The 24,574-nt window shown below is 37.0% G+C and overlaps 1 protein-coding gene across 4 annotated transcripts in view; it reads left to right on the top strand.

The window, feature by feature from the left end:
* LOC148676007 (rho GTPase-activating protein 6-like) overlaps positions 1-24,574 on the top strand; it is a 162,438-nt gene that overhangs the window by 2,363 nt on the left and 135,501 nt on the right. Inside the window, exon 1 of one of the 4 annotated variants that reach the window (XM_088600198.1) lies at positions 214-231. The exons of 2 other annotated variants lie outside the window; for them this stretch is intronic. Coding sequence is in view for 1 of the 2 variants with exons in the window: in XM_088600183.1 (XP_088456309.1) it covers positions 2,536-2,577 (42 nt within the window). In the remaining variant the exon portion in view is untranslated. Of the gene's footprint in view, positions 1-213; positions 232-2,419; positions 2,578-24,574 lie in introns of those variants that run through there. One more of the 4 variants, XM_088600183.1, reaches the window with a different exon arrangement.

Genomic DNA, 24,574 nt, shown 5'->3' with positions numbered 1-24,574 from the left:
AAGAAAATGCTGGTAAGAAGTATACTGTATTACTTGCTGCTGTTATTCACTCTGATGTGTTGTACAGTATATATTCCACCCGAAATGGCAAGTTTGGCATGATTACAATTGTTCCAGTGTTTCTATTTAAATGGGTCACAAATCATCTTAGCAGACAGCAAAACACAAGTTGATTCTTGTTGACATATAGGACTGCAGTTGTAAGAGCAGGAGGTCTGCAACTCTGTTGAGGTAAGATGAAGATTTTATCATGTTAAATGATAATATTGTTAATGCGTTTTGCTCTTTTCAAGTAACAGCAGAACTTGCATGTGATTATCTTTTCATTGTCATTTGAAAGTGGCATTACCACCTTGTAGCTTGTAGCTGGAGCTTGTATTTTTGAAGCTAAGAAAGGGTGGGTTGTGTACTTGAACGGGAGACGTCTGAGAAACACCAGGGTTTTGTTGTAAGTGGTCTTTGTGGACCAATAGGTGGCACTCTTCACACTGAACCAGAGTTTCCAAATAAATGCCAAAGTATCTTGAAAGAGGACAGTGTGTTGTAGGAAATGTCTGCCCTTCAGATGAGACTTTGCTTTTGAAGTCCTGAATTTGTGGTCAATTAATAATCAAAAACACCTGTTTGTCCTGGTCAAATTCCACTCTGGGCTTACAAAATATAGCGCCCTTAAAAGTCCTCTTTAATTAATCTGGTGAAGCACTTTCTCATTTCTCCACCTCATCTGTCCTTCAAGATGAAAAGCCTTATATACATGTGAGGAAGTGTTGTTATCCACCAACTAATTAATGATGCACAGTATTTATTAGGTTTATTTCTTTATGCAAGTAAACTTCAAAATACATTATTAGAAATATATTATCACTGCAGTGTAAAATTCCACATGGTACAAAGATCAATTGTTTACCTAAGCCAGTACAGAAGATTTCAATAGTACAGCAACACAACGGAAAGATGAAATGTAATACAAACATAGGATATGCAATGTATTGTAGCAGGACAGCAGCAGTGGAGAAGAACGTAGCAGTCAACTGATAGATTGGCATAGGAAGGGGGCATAGGAAGATGATGGGAGACAAGCCACCCTGATATTTGTTTTTACTTGGTAGCACAACAGCAGGGGCAAGAGGGGAGGAAGAGGAGGAGTGAGCAGGGAAGATTGGTGCAGAAAGCAACAGCATGACTTGTCAGTCCGCAGATGGTAAATGAGAGAGAGAATATACTCTAGGTAGGGAAGAGAGGTTAGAGGTAAGATGATGGAGAGCACAACAATGCATGGAAACTGAATTAACAAAAGAGTCACTTCACAAAACACTTGTGAAACATTTAAAGTGTGTGTATACAGTATATAACCACTGGCAGTCCCAGTAAGCTGCATGGTAGTTTTCAATAGTGTTTTACAGCATTTTATAATATCAAATCATTAAATGGACATGCAAAAAATCCTTATTAACAATTTTTGGCCAAAATTCTTGTTTTTCCCCCTGGGCACTATTGCTTCATTAAACCACGGATTTTATATTGTTCACATTTTTAAGGGATGACCTTTTTCATTATTAACATTATCTTACCAGTGTCACAGAAGGATCTGGGTACTGTTTGGGTTTCCTGTTCTTATTAACATAGCCTTGTAGATCACAAGACGAACTCATGTGTAATTTACAGATTTGCAGTATGAACCAGAGGTGTAGAAGAATGGTGACCAAAGGAAAACTCTCTTTTAAGTAATGCACACACTGGCTGAGTTAGGCAAACACACTATTATTACCTTTCTTGGACTAGAATTGGCAATCATTTGTAATTCAGCGCTGAAATCTGATAAAACCTGTAATAAGCATACAACGAGGAAGGAAACAGTCAGAATACAAGATCATTAAAAACTGAACAGAAGGATTATTTCATTTTGAAAGCTTTCATCTTTCAAGTGGTCTGTTTAGTGACAGGCTTGTTTCTTAATGGAGGGTGTAAGGTTTCTCTCTTGCAAATTCTAGCAAAGGGATTTTAGAGCAAAACACATGTTTTTTGGCTCCTTTGCTAAATAATAAACCATTTCCCCCTTAGAAACTGTCATGTTTGCTTATATTAGTGTAAGATGAAACAGGATGAGTAATGCTTGCATGTAAATGTTATTTTACATTACTAAAATGTGTTTCACTTAATATCAGATATGAGGGTTTGTGCAATGTTTTGTTTTTTTAACTTTGTTTTTAAACAAGTTTAACAAGTGTTAAACATACTGTAGCAGTACAGCAGCATTTTATTTATCTGTGTGGACAGTCCATTGAGCTCATGGACAAATGTTCCATATCCCTTTGTCAGTTGTGGCTGGATAAGTGGATTCCTTATGGGGAAAAAAAACTTGGCCACACCTGCCTGACACAAAGACAGTCAAGTCTTGTTTAGCAATAAACAGGACAACCAAGGTGACACCAACATCAAGAAGACGTTTCTAGAAAATGTGACATTCACAGACACAGTTTTTTTTTCTTGTTCATACAGCAAGCATAATGTTGCCAGGTCAAAGGAATATACAGCATGAACAGAACTGTTAAATGGAGTGTGAGATTTAGATTGAAGGTGAGAATGAATTTTATTTTCCACGCTTGGAAATGTCTGCAAGTTTTTGTTGCCTGTTTTATGATGGTGTAACCTGCTGTTGCATTTCATAGCCTAAAGAGTAAGACATTGATTTCACACATATCCAGTGTTCTACACATTCCTCATTACCGTTAACTACCTGCGTTTGTCATACTTGAGTTGACTTTTAGTGTACTGCATAAGTAATGCAGAGAGGCTGTTGCTGTTGGTGTTGGGAGAGAGAAGTTGAAGCTTTGCCATTTTGTGGTATACTGTACTTGTAGGCTTAAGCCATGGTCACATTTTGGTTGTTATGTGGGAACACGTCTGATGATGTTTGACACAGCTGTCATGGGTGTTTTCAGTGTTATTGTGTGCGTAAAATATTACCATAACATATTTACATTACAACTGTATTAGTGATTTTGTTTATACAGCAGTTTGTTAGTATGCGACAAAATGGTTTTTGCCCAGTAGCTAAATATAGTGTTGTACAGGCAGTGTGCTTTAAGTGGAGATTCTGCTCTGAAGGACAATGCCAAATCATGTGTTACTTCAACTTTGTGTACAGTATGCATTGCAGAGCCCTGCAGTGTGTGTGTGTGGAGCAGGTATTACTGTAACGTTTATGATTCCATTACAATGCTTACCTATACACCTTTGATCATTTATATAAAATAAGTCTAGCTCTGTCATATCTTATTCATGTGCCTTTTCTTTAATATTTAACATTTTAAATTATTCTAAAATTTGTCTCTATAATTCTAAACATTGTTTCTAAATAATCCTTCTTTTTTTCCTGTAAGAATGAATGAAAACTACAATACCTCAATCACGTTCATATCCCCACTCACACCTGGGCCAAATTTACAGAAGCCAATTAGCTTACCAGAAGAGGAAATTCTTCTGAACATGGGGAGAACATACAAACTCCACACAAAAAGCCCCCCAGGAACTGAGCCCAGGACCAGTGCTATGAGGCGTCTGGGAACTTATTCAAAAGTAATTTTAATGAATGAATAGTATTACTATCAATAACAACAACAACAATAATAATAATAATAATAATAATAATAATAATAATAATAATAATAATAATTCCTTACACCTATATAGCTCTTTTCTGGACACTCCACTCACAGCTCTTTACAGGTAATGGGGACTCCCCTCCACCAGCACCAATGTGCAGCCCCCACCTGGATGAAGTAGTCGTAGTGCACCAGTACTCTCACCACACACCAGCTATCAGTGGGGAGGAGAACAGAGTGATGAAGCCAATTCACAGATGGGGATTATTAGGAGGCCATGATTGGTAAAGGCCAGTGGGAAATTTGGCCAGGATACCAGGGTAACATCCCTACTCTTTTCAAGAAATGCCCTGGGATTTTCAACGACCACAGAGAGTCAGGATCCCACTTATATGTCTCATCCGAAGGACTGCACCTTTTTACAGTGGAATGTCCCCATCACTATTCTGGGGCAAACTCTATGTTCATTTGTTAAAAAACACATCCCAGGAAAACTTTGAAAATTTTACCACAGGACACGTTTGACAGCTTCGTGCTAGAGTCTTTTCTTAATTAATAACCATTATTAATCAAATAAATATTGAGTTGTCTTCTATTTTTATTTTGTTTAATTCAAGTAGGTAAAAGGTTTACTACAGAATATCAGATGACTTGAAGACCAACAGTTTTGCATGTGTTGCCAGACAGTTATATTTACTCTATTTTATTGATTTAAACCAGGCTGAGTGTGTATAAAGAATAGAAGCATATATCAACAATCTCTCTGCACCTTGTTTATACAGTTTGTTTAAAATTTTAATATCACGCAATATGGAAAGAACTTAAGAGTATTGCTGTAATGTGTCTCTTGTGCTGTAAGACTGTTTTTGTGATATGGTTTGTTTTATTTCAAAAACCTTTTCCCTTCAGGGTGCTCAAGGGGGTATAATTAACATAATCGAAGCTGCAATTCACTTATCTTTGTCTGCATATCGGGTGCAGAGTATATGGACTGGTCTTCTTGTTATCATAAAGCCTGCCAGAGTTGGCCTCAGATGTCACAACCATCAGGGCAAATCACTTGTTGTGATACCAGATCTGGCTATTTTAAGTGCAAGATAAAATGGCTGAAAATCCCAAAAGCCTTCATTAAAATCATTGCCTCACTATTATCGGCAGGCTTACCAGGAGCCTGGGAAAGATTGCTTTTCTTTTCTTTGCAGTTACTGTAGAAGAAAATGGGATATCTTCAAATGCTCTAGCGAATTTGTGCACACAAATGCAAGGAGAAACAAAATCCCTGCATACAGTACATTGTTGTTTTTGTGTTTATTTCTCTAGTAGGAGAACTAAATCCTTTTTAAATCAAAAGCCTTTGAGTTCAATATCAGATACTAAATGTTTTTTAGGAGCTGTTGTGCTCTTCAGTGCTGTGGTTTTGTTTAGTTTTGCAAATTAAATTATCATGGGTCTTTTTTAAATTCATTTGAGTTGTGGGAGCTAAAATTTGTTTCCAACCTTTTTTTTTTTCACGAATTGAATACTCACAAGTTCCCAAAATATCCTGCAACAGGAAATGACTGAAATTTTCACATGCGTGGTGTAATCCATCGCTGAATACTCACATTTATTTTCCCATATTCAGGCTTGCAGCTGAGGATTAAATAAGGACTGTTTACAGTTTCTAAGGCATTGTATGGAGCAAATTTGTTTCTATTTAAAGCACTGACTTAACTTTACGCTCAGAGGTTTGAAACAGGTCATGCCCTGGGATAGCAGTGGATAGATGTTTATAATCACAAACAAAAGTACAAACATGGAAAATTCTGTCTGTTATTGTTCTGTCATGTCATGTATACCATGCGGTGTCGCAGGAAGCCGGAGCCTACCTGGCAAGCAACGAGCGCAAGGCAGGGTACACCCTGGACAGGACGCTTATCCATCGCAGGGCAAGTGCAAGCCAATCATACATGGGGACAATTTGGAGGCCACGGTAAAGGCCGAAGGAGGAAATTTGGCCTGGACACCGGAATAACTCCCTACTCTTATCGAGCGCCTGAGGAACTTTAATGACCACTGAGAGTCAGGAACTCGGTTTAACATCTCATCCAAAAGACAGTGCCCACTACAGTATAGTGTCCCCGCCACTATACCGGGGCATTAGGACCCACACAGACCACAGGGTGAGCATCCCCTGCTTGTGTCTGTTATTGTACAAAAGCTAAATTCAAAAAGAAAGAAGTAAATAGATAACATAAAAGAAAAATAGAAAAGGCATTTTTGCATAAGTATTCAAACCCTTTGTTGAGGCAAAATCGAATGAATGGACCTTAACTTAATTTACCTTAACAAGCCACAAAATTAATGAAGTGACTCCTGTCTTTGTGCAATAAATGTGGTTCTCCTGATTTCAAATAAAAAAGAGACCTGTCTTTGTGAGGCTCTTTGGTCAGGTAATGAATTTCACACAAAGACTCAACCATTAATACTTTCAAACCAAGTCAAGGATAAAGTTATTGAAAAGCACAGATCATGGAAAAGGTTAAATATACTGAGGTCTCTGAATATCCTTGTGAGCACAGTCAACTCAGTTGTCAAGTAAGGGAAGGTGCGTCTTAGTAATCAGTCACTGCCTAGATGAGGCTCTCCTTCCAAACTGAGCTTCCAGGCCTGAAGGAAATTCGTTAGGGATGCCACTGTGAGGCCAGCGGCAACTTTGAAGGAGCTACAGAGGTCAATGAGTATGGGAGCAAAATCCACGAGTGAACAATATCTTGGCCATTCCACAAAGCTAGCTTTTCTGGCAAACTCACTTCTGATCTCTAATCATTTAGCTTGCAACAAAGCATTTAAGTGATACAACAAAACATGTGGCAAAATGCTTTCTAGTCGAATGAGACAACATTGGAACTTTTGCAAAATGTTGGCACAAACCCAACACAGTACATCATTCAGTCATGACCATCCCTATTGTCAGCCATTGGGCTAGCAGCATCATGCTAAGAACACACCTTTCATCAGGAGCTGCGAAGCTTGTTTGGGTTGGAGGAAAATGGACAGAACAAAAGTCCAGGCAAATACTAGAGGAAAACCTGTTTCAGTCAGCTAAATAATTAAAAACTGGGATACAAATGACCTCTCAACAGGACTAAAAACAACTGCAAAGCTGCACTGGAGTGGGTAGTGAATGAAACAGTGAATGCCTTTGGTTGGCTCACACAAGGTCTTGACTTGAATCCTTTTGATTCTGTGGAAGGGCTTGAAAACCTCTGTCCATAAGCCATCCCTAGTCTACCTTGAGAGAGCTTGAGCAAATTGTCTGAGAAAAATGAGCAAAACATTCACCAAGCCAGCGTGAAAAGTAGAGATTTGCTGGAAAAGAACTGTGGCTCTAATACCAAAGGCACTTCCATTAGATATTGAGTTGATGGGTCTAAATATTTGCGCAACCAATATATTTCAGTTTTGTCTTTTCTGTCTCAGTTTTTGCTGACGTTTACTGCAATTTATCTTAGCCTAAGTATTCTTAGAATTAAGCACTAGGGTTTGAATTTAAAACAATTGTTAATGTGCAGGCATCATTTTGTAATTTCACAAAATATGACACCATAGGAAGGGTCAGAATACCTTTACAAGGCACTGTATGATTAATACATACTGTACCAGTAGTAAAAACGAATGTAGAGGGGTTCTGTACATTCACACACCTTCCCTAAAGAAGACTATTGGAAAATTCTACTGAACCTTTTGTAAAACAAAAATGGTATATAACATTGCATCCCAAGACCAAAATACCTGAAATGGAAATACGGAAATATTTTGATCATGTGGAGTAAATATTTACAAATCTCTGCTAAAGTACTTTTTTTTAATGCAACATTTTTCCCCATATAATATATCAATTAATTCTTGAGAGAAAAAATACATTAAAGTGTGTACACATTTTTTACTTTGGCAAAGTGTAAACCTGCAGTCAGGCTAGATAAACCACGGTGTGTGAGCCAAGGTTGTGAATAGTTCAGATGGTATTTGTAAAAGGTAATTTTAGGCATTTGAAGTCCATATAGGATAAAGTAGACAGTGGTTTCAAAAACTTGCAGCACTAGAATACTAGCATTTATGGCAAAACTGGTTATTGAATTTCTTTTTTACCATAAACATGCACAATAGTGACAAATAGTAATAAGAGAAGAATGGTTTTGGCACTAGGTTGTTCACTTACTGTATGTAATTTATTTAACAGATTTCTCAGATTGTGTTTTTAGAAGTCTTCCTTGGCTTAGAAATATACAGTGCAAAGTTCCAGTTTTCTTTAACACATTGTTGATGGTCAGTCTTCATTGTTTCATGGTATACCAAATCCCCTTTTAAATAGAATTGAAATTCTGAATAGTCATATTAAATATTAATTTATTACCACTCCTAGACAACCAATACCACCAGCAGAAAGTATTGATTTTCCAAATATGAATATAATTTAGCTGTACTGTATTTTCAATGCCTTATTAAATATAGTTCCTGGAATACATACTGTATCACTTGTTTTTGAACAGTATTGTAAGTACATGAACAAAGAGATAGATGAGAATTGAGAAAAGGATATACAGTGTTTGTTTTGAACTTTTTGAAGTTTTTATTTGACAATAGTTTTGAAATTTACAATCTTCTCTGTAATACTTAAACTTAATGACTTTTCATATCAAGTCACGGATAGCTGCAGTTAAGAATATTCTGAAACAAGTTTTAATCATACTAATAGCTATTCTGTTCTGATGGAAAAAACATTTCCAAAATAGTAATTTTATCAAGAAAAAAAGTCTGTTATATTCCTAATGATTGAAACATTACTGTGTTGATGATGTACAGTTGTTTTTAGATGTATTTAGAAAAACGTTTTTTTTTTTGGTTTGTGAGTTTTGAGATTCTGGTTAAATATCATTAATGATAATCATTTGTAAACTTGTATAATTAACTGAATTCTAGTCACAAAAATTTTAAATATATGTTTACAAACTGATTAATATAACTACAATTTTCAAAGCACTTTCACAATTTGGTTGGCTCGATGGTTTGAACAGGGAACTCTGGGACCTGAATCACAATTAACTTTGCATAATTTCTGCTGGAAGACATTGCGCACAGTCTGTTGAAGAGAGCCCTTACAGTACAGTAGATACATTAGATGCTATTTACCATTTATCACTTTACATTAAGCATTATGTGAAGTTTATGTATTTTTTCTGCCTAAAAAGAAAAAAAGACTTTGAACTTGTGAAGTATCAGAAAATTATTAAGAAAGGTATTTTGAGTGTTACAGGAGACGCCCTTAGTGACTCCTTTCTTTCTGGGTCATGTTTGTTTTTCATATACTTAACATGGTTGAAAAATCTCAATGAATGTGGTTCATTGTGTTAGAATTGTTAAAATGCAACAGTGTCTGCTGTCATTGCCAAATACTATACATAACCACATACAAAAAATGCACACCTGAAGATACTTAAGAACCTGGCGTGCTTAAGTATTTGTATCTTTTCAAAAGCACAAGATTTGCATAAAGTGGTTTTGTTAGTTCAGCACACAGGCTTTTGTGCTTAATGTTTATACACTACTTACAAAGGAGAAAGGTTAATAAGCCCCTTAAAGTTTCAGCTGAAAAAGAAGCACAGAATGAAATACCACGTTAAGGAAAGGTTTGCTAGGCTATGTTGATTTGGGATGGCCTTTTTCTTAAACAGACTTAATCAGCAGAATAATATATAGAGCAATAGTGAGTCTGATTTATGTTGCGAACTGTTTTCATGGGAAATACTGAACCTAGCCAAAGACCATCGAAGAGGTGTCTGGGACAGTGTACAAAGTCTGTTAAGAGATATTCTAGTCAAAACATTCAATAACTGGAAGTTTTTGTTCATAGGCTAAGAAAGACTCTCGGACAGTAATGTCCTTCTTCAAAGGTACAGTAACTGCAGTAAAAATAAAAAAGCACCCAGATCTCCAGAGCATACTTATTCATTTTAACACTAGAGAAAAGGCAGCCTTGTGTTCTAAAATACCTTGGATTAGGGAGGCATGTTTTCCCAGACGTTCAGATATACAGAAAGTGAGCTCTTCACGTTTTTCAGAATGCAGGGAATGCTGGCTTGCAGTTTAGTCTTTGTTCCGCCTGAGGTATGTCCCATGCTTCGCTTCTATTGCGCTCTCTAAAACCCCAGGATTAAAGCAGATGCAGGTCTAGAATAAATAATTAGGACAAGCTGCAGCACAGTGCTGGGAATGCAATCCTCTTCTTAAGTTTCTGTTGCTTTGTGATCCACACAATATTCCCCAATATCCTTTGAATCCTTACCCTCTCCACGTACCAGAAAGAAAAAAAAAGTACAGCTAAAGTTTCTTCAAGGTTAGGACCCTTGCAGAAAATGCCAAGAGGTTTTCAAGGTTTGTACATAGTGACTTTGATTTAAACTGCCTGCCCTCTGCTCCAGTTTTAATGATTAAGGATTCATTGGTATGGATGCATTTCACAGTGATCAGAGCATGGGAGGTGGAGGAAAAACTGTGCCTGATGCCTGGATGCACATTTAGAGAAAGATACATTTCCCACGTTTCTTCATAAAGTCCCTTCCCCTGCGTCTCAGTGCTTTCCACAAGGAGAACTGGAAGACACTGGAGTTACACTGAGCCCATAACGAAGGCTTTTAGAAGTGGTCATTGAATACCTAAACAACAGGACTGTTTTTTTTGGTTTTTAAGTGCCGCCTACTGGGGTTTTTGTATTGTAGTTTTATTTTAAAAAGTGAAGCAAAAGAGTGAAACTGTTGATGTTTTGTTAGATTTTATCCCAACTGAACTATCAACCTGTGTCTCTGTGCAGTTCTTTAGTCGTATGTACCGGTATGCTGGGTCATTTCCGTTAGCGGTTTAATTTTTTCGATTTTAACAAAGATTTTCTACTGTTTACATTCATAAAATCAAATTTGATTCAAAGATCAAAATGACGGCGATAAAATGTCGTTAACTTTAAAAGGGTGAGTTAAAAAAAGTCATACTATAAAGGTATTTCCTGCCTATCATTAGCTAGTAAGTTTAGAAATATGACGTGATTTCAGAAATCCCACAGAAATAATTGCAACTGATTGGTTCAGAACTACCTTGACTTTCATCGATACAGGCATTCCCAATGACCCATTGAACATGTGCTGTTTTTTCTCTAGTTTTTCTGATTCTACTACAACTCTAGTCGGGAAGGAAGTCTAGTCTTGATCATGTTTTTAATTCCATTATTACCATTAGACATGCTTTGAGTTTTTTTTCTTTTTTGCAAGTAAAATTGTCTTAAGCTGTTTAAGTCAATATAGAATGTCTTGTCTCAGCAATGTTTTAAACAAGTACTGAGGATTTTTTGAAGTTTTAGATGAAATAGCCAAAGGCAATTGAACATGCTAAACATGTTTCATAAGGTTGTGAATGTCAACTCATTGTAAAGAAAAAAAGTTACAACTTACAAGCACCTGTTATATTTTGAATTTTACATTGTCTTGCGAAGCAAAATTAACCTCCAATACCTTGTGAAAAAAATAATCATTTAACAATTGACAAAAATCTGCATGTTGTTACATTGTTCTGTTACGCTGTTTAGTGTTCTTTCTAGTTCTTTGGTTCCAATAAAACAACAAAACAACATAATTTTCCTTATTTTGTGTACAACTCAAAATGTTTTACTAATCATGAAATCAAACTACGAGAGAGTCTCCATATATAAACATGAAAAATAGTTCACGGTATACCGCGGTGTCGCGAAAGCCGGAGGCTAGCTGTGGAGACACTCCGGGCTCAAGGTATTGGGTAGAGTCAGGGAAAAGACACGAAGCCCTCAGGCAGCGGACGTGGGGCGACCTGATTAGACTAGTCTACTGACTTCCGATCCCAATCCAATATAGAGCGAGGAGGATAGGGAAACCAGGAAATATACTGTATAGCCCCAGACAACAAGACACATCGGAAGAACAAGTAAAGCACAGAGAAACTAGGAAAAGGAGAGAGAAGGAGTGCCCTCTAGATGTAGAGGGCATGACATGCAGTATATCGCGGTAAATTCTCCAGAGGCGGTTCCCAACACTAATTTTAACTGTCTGCTAGGAACTGTTTTTTCCTCTTTGGCTGTGGTGTGTCTGCTTCAGTGAGAGAGCAGTCCTATCTTGGATCCTGTGCTTCTGGAAAAGATCTGGTTTTGCTGTAATCTTCACTGGAGACAAGAATCTTACTGAGCATGGATAGATGTTACACTCAATGGGTTTTTTGAGAAAACAAAAACAACAAAAAATTAAAATGTCTATTTCTTGTTCCTAAAAGTATGTACCTATTGATATTAGGCATTTTTGATGAGCGCATTCCAGAATTCCCATGTAGTACAGAAATACAGCCCTAAAATCTCAGCCTGGAAAACCATCACATCTTGATAACATCGCTTTCCATAACAGCTTGTCCAATTCAGGGTCACGGTGGCCCAGAGCTTCTCAGTGAAGCTTTGGGCGCCAGGCAGGATACACCCTTGATGGGATGCCAGTCCTTTGCAGGGGAAAATCTTTTCAGTTTTAAACACTGTGAATGTACAATAAGAGGTTTACAGAAATACCTGTATATTTTTTGCTACGAAGAATTTTACACTCCAGTAATAAACTCCAGACTGTCTGGGTGTAACTTTGCTGTTCTGCAGTGATACAGTGAGAAGAGTTCAAGCTCTAAGCTTTATGTACCTCTTGGGGAATTTTTTTTTTTTATGGCAGGGTGCTACACAACAATACACCAAAAACAGAGAAACGTCGCTAATAAAGAATACAGTAGAACAGTGTTGCAGCAGATAAGAGATTTATTTTACATTGTTTGAGTGAGACTGCAGTGGGGATGGAAGTCTTCCTGTGTCTGTGGTGCACCAAAGGTGAGGATGAGTTTGCTATACAGGAACAGTGTAGGACAGCTCGCCACAGACAAGTAATCCGTATCAGGAGGACCACACTGCATACAAGCACAACACGGCAGGCACCAAAAAAACACATGCAATGCCTTATTGGCCAACAAGTTTCCCCTGGCTCCTCAATCTCCAGCGTTCACTTCTTCTCCCTTATCCCACAGTGGTAGAAACAGCTCTCAGTGCAAGTCAAGACTGAACTATCACCACAGTTCAGACTTTTCTCAAGACTCATCTGTCCAGTTTCAATTGCACAGCACTGCCAATTGCTTTGTGCTTCTCCTGCCTTGCATTGACAATTGTACTGCTGCCTCTATTACTTAAACTTCAATGGCAGGTGTGGTGTATCTGACACAAATTAGATAAGATAGAATCTACCACCATAGCTGAAACCCTGGATAACTGTTAATGTTATATTCTGCTTCATCATTTTCAGATACATCCTGATCCGGAGAGACAGGAAAGGTAGAAATAGGGGGAGGTTCAGCTTGTGCTAAAGATAATCATGGCAGCACTGTGTGTGGGAGAGACACTTTCTTGTTGTGGGTTTAGAGTTGCCTGACTTGTCTGACTTGTCTTCTTAAATACTGCAGTATTGGCATACTGTACGTGTGTACAACTATGAATAGAGCAACATGAGGTCATGAATCGAAATTCATAAAGCAGAACAGAAAGTTGACAGTGTTCATTTTTAATGGGCCTTTGTGATAAAACCTGAACTCACTAGTGTAGATTTGCATGTAAAAGCTTTGTAGCTTTCCTACTGTGTCTTTTTTTTTTAAACTGGTAACTTTTACTGGTATGTATTCTATGACTGAAATAAAAGGAGACAATTGAAAGATACAGAAACAGAAATCCAGTCGAATTCTGTCCTGTTATGTTACATAAAGAGTTAAGGGATAACCCTGGGAGGAGGTCTGTACCTTCTAGCACTTACTCACTGGGGGAGGTATTGCTACTTTTCTGCTTTTATTGAATTTTGCTGTCCATTCAATTCAAACCTTTTAACTTTGGTAGAAAATGACTTCTGTGCTGAATTATGTATGTTATTTGTATGTTAATTATGTATGTATTACTCTTGTAGCAGCCACCTCTTTGCCAGATAGTGACTAGGGGCTTCCAAACAGCATCATCCTGCTTTTGTGAACAGTAGCTGGTCACCAGAGGACTTGATGAATGAGCATATGGATGGCAGATACCTGTGGGTGACATCTTTTATTGTGAAGAAATTACTCACCAGCTTTCACACAGATTTTGACAGAATATGATATTAACCCAATGGAATGGTGACCAGGAGAATTGCAGGAGTCATTCTTCTGCAGAATTCCTCCATCAGTCAACCATTTACATATTCTAGATGGTGCATCTCCTTCTAACTCTTCTCCCATTCATGACTGCCTCGTCAGAACCCCATTTGCTGAGGATACACGATCCTTCTGTACTTCATTCTGTTAACGTCAACCTGATATTTTTCATCTGCTCAGGTTCCACTTGGAGTATTAGGGAGTGGACTTTAGCACTGACATACACAGGCACAATTTAGAGACTCCAGTTAACCTAAGACAGTGGGAGAACATCGGATCAACTTAAAAATAATTTTCTATCACTTTCTTGCCACTTGCAAGACTCTTCATATAATATCTGAGCAATCGAGATCAATGCCTGAGTGTCATTTTGATGAGCGATGCAGAAAATGAACTCAACACCACAACCCTGTAAACTGGCCACAGTGTAGGCTGCGTGTCTGGTTCCAGTCATCTGTGGTTCTTCCCAGAGAATATCAACACAGTCTTCCCACTGAGTATAAACTCTACAGAATGTTTACACAGAGCAAAAAAAAAAATACTGATCACATAAACTGTGCTTTCACAGCTGGGAGAAAAAAAGCAAACAAATAATTTAGATGGGGAAAACCAACTTTTTAATCTCGCAAAAGTCAAAACATCAGAAAAAAACGGAATACAATTTTTAATTGCGAATACTGTCATGGTTGTAGGATGTATCCGTTTTTTAATTTGGATGTCTAATGGTTTTAGATGGCATTTGTAATTCTTTGGATGTTTAAATGATTTAACGTCTGAATAACACAAAATAAAATTTCAGCAGCCACATTTTTCGGTCTTTTTTTCTCTAACCGCTTGGCCCTTAGAGGATCACACTGAGCTACAGCCTAACCCAGCAGACACTGGGCACTGTCGCTCCACACCTGTAAATCGCAGGACACAGGCACACTTTATCTCCTGCACACATTCATCCCAGTGGGGATTCCAAACTGAGTGATGAGAGGGCACAGTTCTAACACCCACAGCACCATGCCATCTTAGCTGTATTATCATTTTTAAATAGTCGTGCATTAGAGACAACTTTTACCTTTAATTTGTGGTCCAGCAGTTACTGTAGTTTCCTGAATGCATATAACAGTTACACTTAAATATTTAATATTCATTAATCTTCAATGTGTATGCATTCACAAAATCTAAGAGGTCCATTGATATGAGACAGAGGGTAAATTTATTTTAGAATTTCACTTTTCATCCCACATGAAATGTTGATTTTATGTCTATTAAATGTGAATATATTATTGTCAATAGAACCGCTGCATTATTAAAACCTGTGTTGTAAGTGTGTTGAGCATAATTCAAATATTACTTTATCATGCAAGAAGACATAATACATAATCAGTATTTTCTAAAATCATTCTGATGGCAGCTGTTTTATGGTTTACTTATTTACACATAAGCTTGTTCTTTCACATACAGTATGTAAAGTGAAAAACAGTGCCTCCTTACATGATTACCTGCTGAGTCCATTATTCCATTGCTACAGAACTGTCAAGACTGTGGATCAGTGAGATAGGGCAGGTAAAAACAAGCGAAGCACCTTCTTCCAGACACACCCATTATTTAATAACAACACACTTCAATAACACATACTCCTATGCCAACTCAAAGAAACAGGGCATGCACAAAATGCAAATGCTCATTTCCAAAACACAAGATTGAAAACGTCCAATTGTCTAATTGCACTGATTGAATATTCATAATATCCTGAGCTTTTCAAAATTAATGCAATTTCCTGATGGTCATTTATGAGTGTAAATACGGTATTTCCCAAAGGACCTGACTGGTCTAAGAATAGCTCAGCCTGTAACATAAACATTAATTTCCCCAAGAATGCATTTATTCATTCATCGGTGAAGCTTCTCGTAATTCCTCCAGTTTGTTTTCCAATATATAGCAGAAGTTTCAAAGCTGAAAGTGGTAGAATTTAATTGATCCATTATAAAAAAACATAGATATTACTATAAAGAAATAATCAAGATAGTATTATTATATGTAAGAATTATGCATGTGCTTTGTCATGGCATATCAAATTCTTCATGAAAAAATATATTCTGTGAAATAATGAGCTTTTAAAAATTAAAATACCAATGTTATAAATGAAAAATAATTGGGTGCTATCTTCCCTCCCTCATGCAGTGAGAATTTATTGTGATGAATAAACCATTTTAAAACGTTTTTAGGAAAACAAATATTTCCAAGTACGTCCTCTCACTTCTAAAGAGATGGCTAGTGCATGCCATTCAAGGACATGGGGACCCAGTGTTTCTCATCCCCGTAAATCCTATTGCTTTCTGTCCAGATAGAATGATCACTGTAGTCTGTAATTCACTGGGGTGTCTGAGTGATGAAACACAGGAACTTTATTTTAATTCAAGAGCACCTAAAAAGCCTTGAAGATCTACTCCCAGACTAAGCACAGAGCAGGTCAACTTAAAATTGACTTCCATCTTTAAAAATTAGAAGACGTATTGTGTTATCCAATACAGAACGCAGTTTTCCAGATGTGAAAATAACATACTGTACCGTCCTACACACCTTCCCAATCCAAATTCAAAGAAACAAACACTTTAATTAAATGTGAAGAAATGGAACTAAAAAATATGGAATAGCTCAAGTAATCATTAGCAGTATTAATATCATTTTCTAGTTTGAAAAATAATGGAGTTAAATATGCAGTTTAAAAACAAACAAACATAATATTATGAGTTACTGTATATTGTGAAAAGACACTTGTGAATGTAAAATTGTTTTCAGCAGCAAAGCAAAACTAACTCAGCTCTAATTTGTTATATTTGTTATCGGCGTATACAGTTTCCTGGAACCATTACTAATGGGAAACTAAATACCTCTTTTATTTGCGCTCTTTTATTTAATCATATTAACAATTCATATGGTAGCTGTGGTCAAAAAGATCTGTGCATGATGGGCCAAGAATTTTTCATGAATATGTGGAAGACAGAATCTACAGATTTGTTTAGCATTGCGTTGTTATTTGTTTTCTAGCCTTGGAATGGGAATAAAAACAATGTCAAAAAGAGCTGTTATCTGCAGACATCCTTTATCAGTGATAAAAAGAGACCACAGATTGTGTCTGTCAAGACCAGTGGTAATTAATTGGATGGCTGCAATTGAAGCCCGCTGTACTGTCGTAATAACTAAATTAATTAATTATTTGTACTTGTGGGGTGCTGTTTCCAAAGGAGCCAGAGTGCACTATGTGTACAAGGGCACCCACTCTATTCATCACCTGAGTGCAGCACCTAGGTGTGTGATTTATGGCAGCTATTATGCAACAATACCCCAACTACATTGCAGAATAGGTTGAGAAGTGAGACATTGCTTAACCAGGTGATTTAAAGGGGTTCCTTTAGGTACACGAGACTGTCCAAGCCCAGAGCAGAATGTATCCATGACACCAGGGTCAACACCCCTATTCTTACGATCGATGCCAAGCAGTCAGGCAGTCAATTTAATAATAATAATAATAATAATAATAATAATAATAATAATAATAATAATAATTGCTTACACTTATATAGCGCTTTTCTGGACACTCCACTCAAAGCTCTTTACAGGTAATGGGGACTCCCCTCCTCCACCACCACCAGTGTGCAGCATCCACCTGGATGATGCAACGGCAGCCATAGGGCGCCAGAACGCTCACCACACATCAGCTATCAATGGGGAGGAGAGCAGAGTAATGAAGCCAATTCATAGAGAGGGATTATTAGGAGGCCATGATTGGTAAGGGCCAATGGGGGCCAAAAAAGAATATTTCTGAAGAAATTCAGTCTGCTGGTAATAAACTCAAACAATATTTCATTGACGCAGGTGTATTCATGATTATACTGTATACTTATTTTTAAGCTTTAACATATGAAATCTGAGAATGATCAAATTCCAGATTTTCTCTAATAACACTTAAGGAAGATGTGTATTAATGTTTGGTTGGCCTATGGGCAATTTTAGTTGCCTGTTTTTATCTACCATTACTGTGCATTGCTTCCTCTCAAAATGGCAATGGGGATTGAAGTGTTCTGCAAAATGAAGCACAGCTGACAAAACTACAGCTCTTCTAAAGTAATCATAATGAAGAACAACGAATAAATGAACATTTTCAACAGCAGATGTGTTCCTTAAGTTTCTAATACATTTATCCTTGAAGAGCTATCCATTACACTATACCAGCAAACGTAACCCAAAATGTTGTCACACATATTGCTTTAATTTTAAACCTTTCAAAGCTGAAGCTGCTGTTAAATGCCCCATGGTTTCTATATGAATGCCTTGCTAACTTAATAAACGAGCTCAGGGTACTGCTGGGATTAAAAAGAACCACTGTTGAGCTGTGAAGGAATCTAGAATGCATTACTTCATCTGAGGTCACTGCAAGTGCCCTCACATCATGTTGAAAAATGTCCTCTTTGCACACTAACAAGTACGTCAAACCTTGACTCCAGCTGTAATACTGCAATAAACATTCATACAATATGTATGTACAATATCCCAATGTATGCACAATATTCAAATAATAAGCAGATCTTAATCTCATCTTTAGGTTGGCATTCGACTGCAGTGAAATCGGTGAGCCAAGAGTAAAACCTGCAAGACCATACCTGTAGTAACATTATGGAAACCACAGTTTTCTCTGATGTTGAACTTGTATTACGAGGCCACCTGGGCTGGCTTCTCCACATCAATGTGGGCAGAGTTGACAAACATCTCCAAAGTGTTAGTTACTGCTTTTGTCATAGTTGGACATCATTGAAACTAATTTGAGGCTTATTTAGTTCTTTCAGATTTTTCTGCATCATCTTGTTTTACTGACACGTACAGGCATTCTCTTCCCGTGGACTGAACAAAATTTGTTAACACTTTTTAGAGTTTCACAGATACCTGCTTTAAATTTTTACAATGTGTTAACACAGCTGATGAATATCTTTAACACAAATAATTTTGGTGTACATTTTGATGTTCACTGCAACAAAGTACTGTATCGTATGCATGGAAACCTAGAATACAAAAGCTAATTTCACAGCAGTGAAGTGGAACATGCTAGTGCAGATGGAGTAAAATTTAAGTTTTTTCCTAAATACAATGCCAATATGAGGATCATTTCTAGTTTTGCGTATCACAGAGGGAAATGGGATTGAAGGACTACATTAGACTTTATCAAATGTAGAGCTGAAAGAATGATTTGTGAGAAGGACACAAGCTTTAAATCACAAACAAGAGGAAGTAGCTATATTTAGGACCGTGTAAATATGCTTAGTTTGCCAGTTGTTTCTTATACTTGCATGTTCTGACCCATTGGGGCTTTGCAGTGCCTCAGAATAAGATCATGATCTTGGTTTGCTGTTTTAAAGAAGCACGCGCTGGAATAATTTGGCTTCAAGTAGTTTTTGAAGTAACTTTTTGACACTCCCTGGGATGATGTGCCATATCAGTGATCTTTTGAACAGTTGGGATACAGTAGGACAAACACACACACAGACACACACACATACACACACACGTGCAGCTGTAAGGTACAAATCCAGTATTATTTATTTACCCTGTAAGACAAGAGTCAAAATAACCAAACAAAAACCTAAACTCTTCTAACTTTACTTCAACTGTCTTCAGTTTCCTCATTATACAGCACAGTACGTATCAGGCATAAACTGTTGGTCATTTTTTACCATGAGGTTTTGTCTTTGAGACACTTTCCCCCTGACACCTCTGGTTTATTCTAGGAATTCTTCTAAGGATTCTCCTTTACAAAATTAAGTCTCTCACTGAGACTCCCACAGACCTCTTCAAAAATATTTCTCAAAATGTCTGGATTCTACAGTTGCCTACTTCTCCATTCTCCTTCTGGTGAAACTCCACAACAGATCTGCCCTGTGTCACCTGACTTACGGATACTGACTGATGTGAAAGCCTCAGCTTACTGTTTTTTTTTTAAATTGTCTCCTGACCAGTTATGTTACCCAGTTTGTTAGGTGACTGAGGGTGGCACAATATTCACTAGAGCTCCATCCTATCTGAACTTGCTGTCCCCTCACAGCTGTATAAATTATCTTGGGCTATAAGTACTATTGGAGGCTAATACTAACATTTTTCCCAATTTTTCCTGGCTAGATAGATTCTTATTTTAATTCCTTTGAAGACTGAATTGTATGTATGCAAGTGGCAATGAACTTTAAAGTTCATATTATACTGGCATTCCTATTACCTTTGGTCATGTAGGGGTTTGCAGAATTTCCTACTTGTTTTTTTTTTAGAACCTGATGGAGTGAAGTTGTGACAGTTTCATTCCCTCATGATCAGTTCACACACGGCTGCATTTCAGCTATGTTTCTTAGATTCTGAAGCCGATTTCTAGAAACGGCTTGGCAGGGTTTTTTTAAAGGTATGTGAATGCAAATAGAAGCATTGCCTCTGTAGTGTAGGAAATTCTTCCTTTTTCATGTGTCTCACTGCTGTGAAGCAGACCATGCATGGATGGCATTTGCAGTTCATAATCTTGTTAATTAAACAGAAATGTAATGATATATGAATTCTTTCATCATAAAAAGAAAGTAAGCTTAACTAATATCTGAGTGTGATACACCATAGTACACTAATGTGGCATTAGGTATTCTAAGGTTCCTTCATTTCTTATTCTTGTTTAAACTATTAAATTGTTTAAACAGTTAAAAAACTGTTTGGTTCCTGGGAATTATTCATAGGTTACTGATGGAACTTGCGTCATCAACAAATCCCAGTTATAATTGAACTTGCTGCAAATGATGAAGCCTATCTAAAGCAACAAGCTGTGTGAAACATGTCACTACCTAATGAAAGGATGTTAAACACACTATCAATTTGAAATATCCAGGCTAAAGTACTTGTTGATTTAAGACCTGTCCATCAGAGCAGTTTTGAAAACTGGTGATGTTGATGAGGAGATACTTAACTGACAAGAGATGCGGCCAAACATAACGTTTATTGGATTTAAATGTATTTTGTCATAAGGCTTTGATTTGAACCATCATTCACATTCTGAATGAACGCCTCAGGACAAATGTCGAGACAGTAAACAGGACTTGGTTCAGAATAATGAGGCTATTGTTTAAAACCCAACTGCCCACATTAGCCATTCAACCTGGGATAATGGTTTTGGTTATTTTAAGGAAATGTATTCCACGTGCCCTTCAAGAATGATTTTGCCGTTTAGAACTTTACTTTCTTAAAAAATCACTTTCTGTCCATGTTTTAATACTATTTAGGCTCCATATTTCTGGATTATTATTGTCTGCAATGACAGTAAAGTCACAACACTGGGCACTTTTGCATACAAGCTTTCTGCATATCGTAACGTTGGCCAGAAAAGCACTGTTGAGAGGACAGTAAACTGCTACCTGTCTAAAAAGCAGTTTTTAACTTTTGTCGTTGAATGTATTTGTATTGTTTCTTAATAGATCTTGGACAACATAAAACATTTATTCTGTGACTGACCATTTAATCACCATCAAAGGAGCAATTTGGGAAAACTACCTGAAACCGCCTGTGAAGAATTATCATCTCTGAAGTCTGCAAAAGAACAAGTAATAGGTTTATTCCATGCTGAAAAGAGAAGAAAGAAAACACAACGTTTCGGCCGTGGAGCCTTCCACACCTGAAGAAGGCTCCATGGCCGAAACCTTGGGTTTTCTTTCTTCTCTTTTCAGCATGGAATAAACCTACAGTATTACTTGTTCCTTTGCGGCCTACGCACGCTGACACAGCTACCCTCCTGAATCTCTGTAGTATGTGTCTTTTACTTCCAAGTTTCGTACAGTCTTATACACTGAGAGACAAAAATGCCACATCCAAATTTAATGTCAAGTATTGCCAAACTAAAACAAAAACATTGATTTACATCTTAAATACACATAATGCTAGGGCTTTCAGTTCAGCCCCATTATTAAACTAAACATGGGTCAATATTTTTAACAAGCCAGTTCAATGTCTGGTGTGTCCTTCATAAACTGCTAGCAATACTTACAGTACTTCCATTGCGGCAACTTGACAGCACTGTTTATTTATCCCTGGGAATCCTATTCCTCTCGGCAAGCAGTGCTGCACACAGCCCAGCAGCTGTACAAGGTCTTGGATCCATGTGAAACACATGCTGATCCAAGGGTTCATGTCAGGTGAGTAGGGTTGCAGCCTGTTATTCGCACGTGCCATTACAAGAAGGTCTGAAAGATTTATGTTCAATTTATTTATTGGTTTTTCAGGGGAAAGAAAGAACATTACATGGTACCATATACAATAATGAACACATGTGTTTAATCATCAAAGCATGAAAGACTTGGTACTTAAACAAACTGTGTTAATCCAACAATAATATAAAAACAGGAATAAATGGGTAGAAAAAAGGAAACCAGAGATTTGGAAGAGATGAGCAAAGGAAAAAGAGAAAAGAAAGAAAAAAAAAGCTAGTGAAAGGGCAGGACAGGGAAGCCACAGTCTTCAAGGTCTTTCATACTGTATGTCTGGGTCGAGCTGCAAGTTCTTAAAGAAGTTTAAAAAGGCAGGATAAAATTTTGCAGTTGAGCCAAAGGGAGAACTTAATTTTTTCAAGGTGGAGAATGTACATCACATCCCTTACCCAATATGCACATTGACATATGCACAGAATGCATATTTTTTATTTTTATGTTAAGTTTTGGTTAAATATATTCACTTTTTTAAAAATGTGTACACTTCATTTGTAATTCAACGAAATGGGGTATCATTGAAAGGGGTCTTTAACACAAGGCACTCTAAGTATGAGGCCATAGTCTTGCACACAGTAATTTTTCAGTTCTATCCAAATCAAGAAAGCAGAAAGCAATAAGCAGGCATTTCCTAAAAATGAGTGATACAGCTGTTATGTTGCAGTTAGAAAGCTCTGTTCAAACAACAGAGACTTGTTTGAAGAGTTTAACTTTTAAGAAAACATTGACAACTTGAAAAAGTCAAAATTACTAATACTATCCTGCTAAATTGTTATTACTAATAAAACTAGTTAAATAAATCAGTGTTAGTCTTTATTGACTATTTCTAAGTGTTCTGCTATTCCTCCACTAAGGATAAGCATGTTTATCCGTAATTCAGTAGGTTTTCTTTGTAAAGAGAAAAAATATGATGTACTTTAGGAAAGTCTTTTGAATGTGTGGAAAAAACAAAAAATAAGAGCATGCGTACTTAATTTCATAATTATACTTTGCCTGCGTAGAATTCTTGTGACCAGGTCAGTTAAGACATGGGCAGATCACAGCCTCTATTCTAAATTTGTCAAATTAATGCACTGAAACGACTTCAGAGAGGAAGGTCAGATTCTCCAGGCCATTTGAACAGGCACATGGTTCAAAATTATGGTAATGTATTTATGTTATGTGGCTTCATGCGGCACTAAAGGGCGTTTGAGAGTTCTACAACTGCAGATAACGAGTGAGAGGTGTTGCAGGGGTGAGTTTGGTAAATGTACAGTAAATGTTCTTTATCAGCTGCTGATTAGCATGTGGCACATGAACAAGAGAAAGCCACAGTGGGCTTGCAAACATGATACTCCACAGGCCATAGAAAAAATAGCTACTGAGCCAAAGTCGTTTTAGAGCAGTCTAGGGGAAACTTCACAGCTGAGAGTTGAAAATAGAGTATAATTAACATTTTAGAAAACTAAACTCCGTAGTGAATGTCTCATGAAGGAGACATGAAGGATGATGTTTAATCAGCTGTTTGGGATCTGTTGTAATTTGCCATATAGAATTTTGTTCCCAAAATAGCTTTTGCAGAAGTACTTAAGAAGCCCATTACCTTATAAGCCTGAGTCATTTGTTAGACAGACCTGTTGCTTTTTTCTGTCAGTTGTGTTTATACAGATATTAATGTTTGCTTTGATATGTCAGTCTATGTTCCAGTGCTCTTTTATTATATGGGATGATAGTGATTTGTTTTAGGTGAACAAGGCTAAGACATTAAGAATTAAAAATTGAACACATTTGTCAAGGGATAAGGTGATTCAATAGACTGACAATAGCTCTGCACAGTGTTTTCCCTTGAAGTCACTGGGATTTCTGTCTCTCAATGTCAAGGAAAGACAGACAAAATAGTGATAATTATACCAGGATTTTTATTACTTCTGTTGAATCCAGAACCCAAAGCTCTGTTTTGTTTTTCAACATAAATTGAAACTGCAACATCTGAACCAAGACTGACTAGCTAAGATTTTCTCCATTGTAAAAGGGATTTATGTTAAATCCTGCAAAGATGAATCTGTGTATTACAGGTATCCGTCTCTTTTGCTGACTTCAGGCACATTTCATTTCTATCAAATATGCTGATACTGCGAACAGGACATTCATTTTGAGATATTTCTTAAAAAAACAATAAATAATATTAAGACCCCATATATGTCAGCCGATGGCAGAGATTTGAATCCTGTATTAAGAACATCAAAGAGATATGAAATATGTATAATGTACCAGTACCTGTACATTTGGGAAAGCAGACTTAAAAGCTGCGATCAAAAACAATATTGAAAGTCCATTATAGTCTCTATGACTGTACCCTGATGAAGGTTATTTTACAACTACGTGTTGGTCGTCTCTAAGTTCAAACTGTTTCATTGTCCTATTTTGGACATACGATTGAAATAAAGGTTTATATTATAATCTGTATTATTTTAG

The sequence above is a fragment of the Lepisosteus platostomus genome, chromosome 2, assembly GCF_059453375.1.
Source record: "Lepisosteus platostomus isolate fLepPlt1 chromosome 2, fLepPlt1.hap1, whole genome shotgun sequence".
NCBI lineage: Eukaryota > Metazoa > Chordata > Actinopteri > Semionotiformes > Lepisosteidae > Lepisosteus > Lepisosteus platostomus.
The sequence above is the reverse complement of the archived record's forward strand: the minus strand, read 5'-3'. Positions and strand labels throughout refer to the sequence as shown.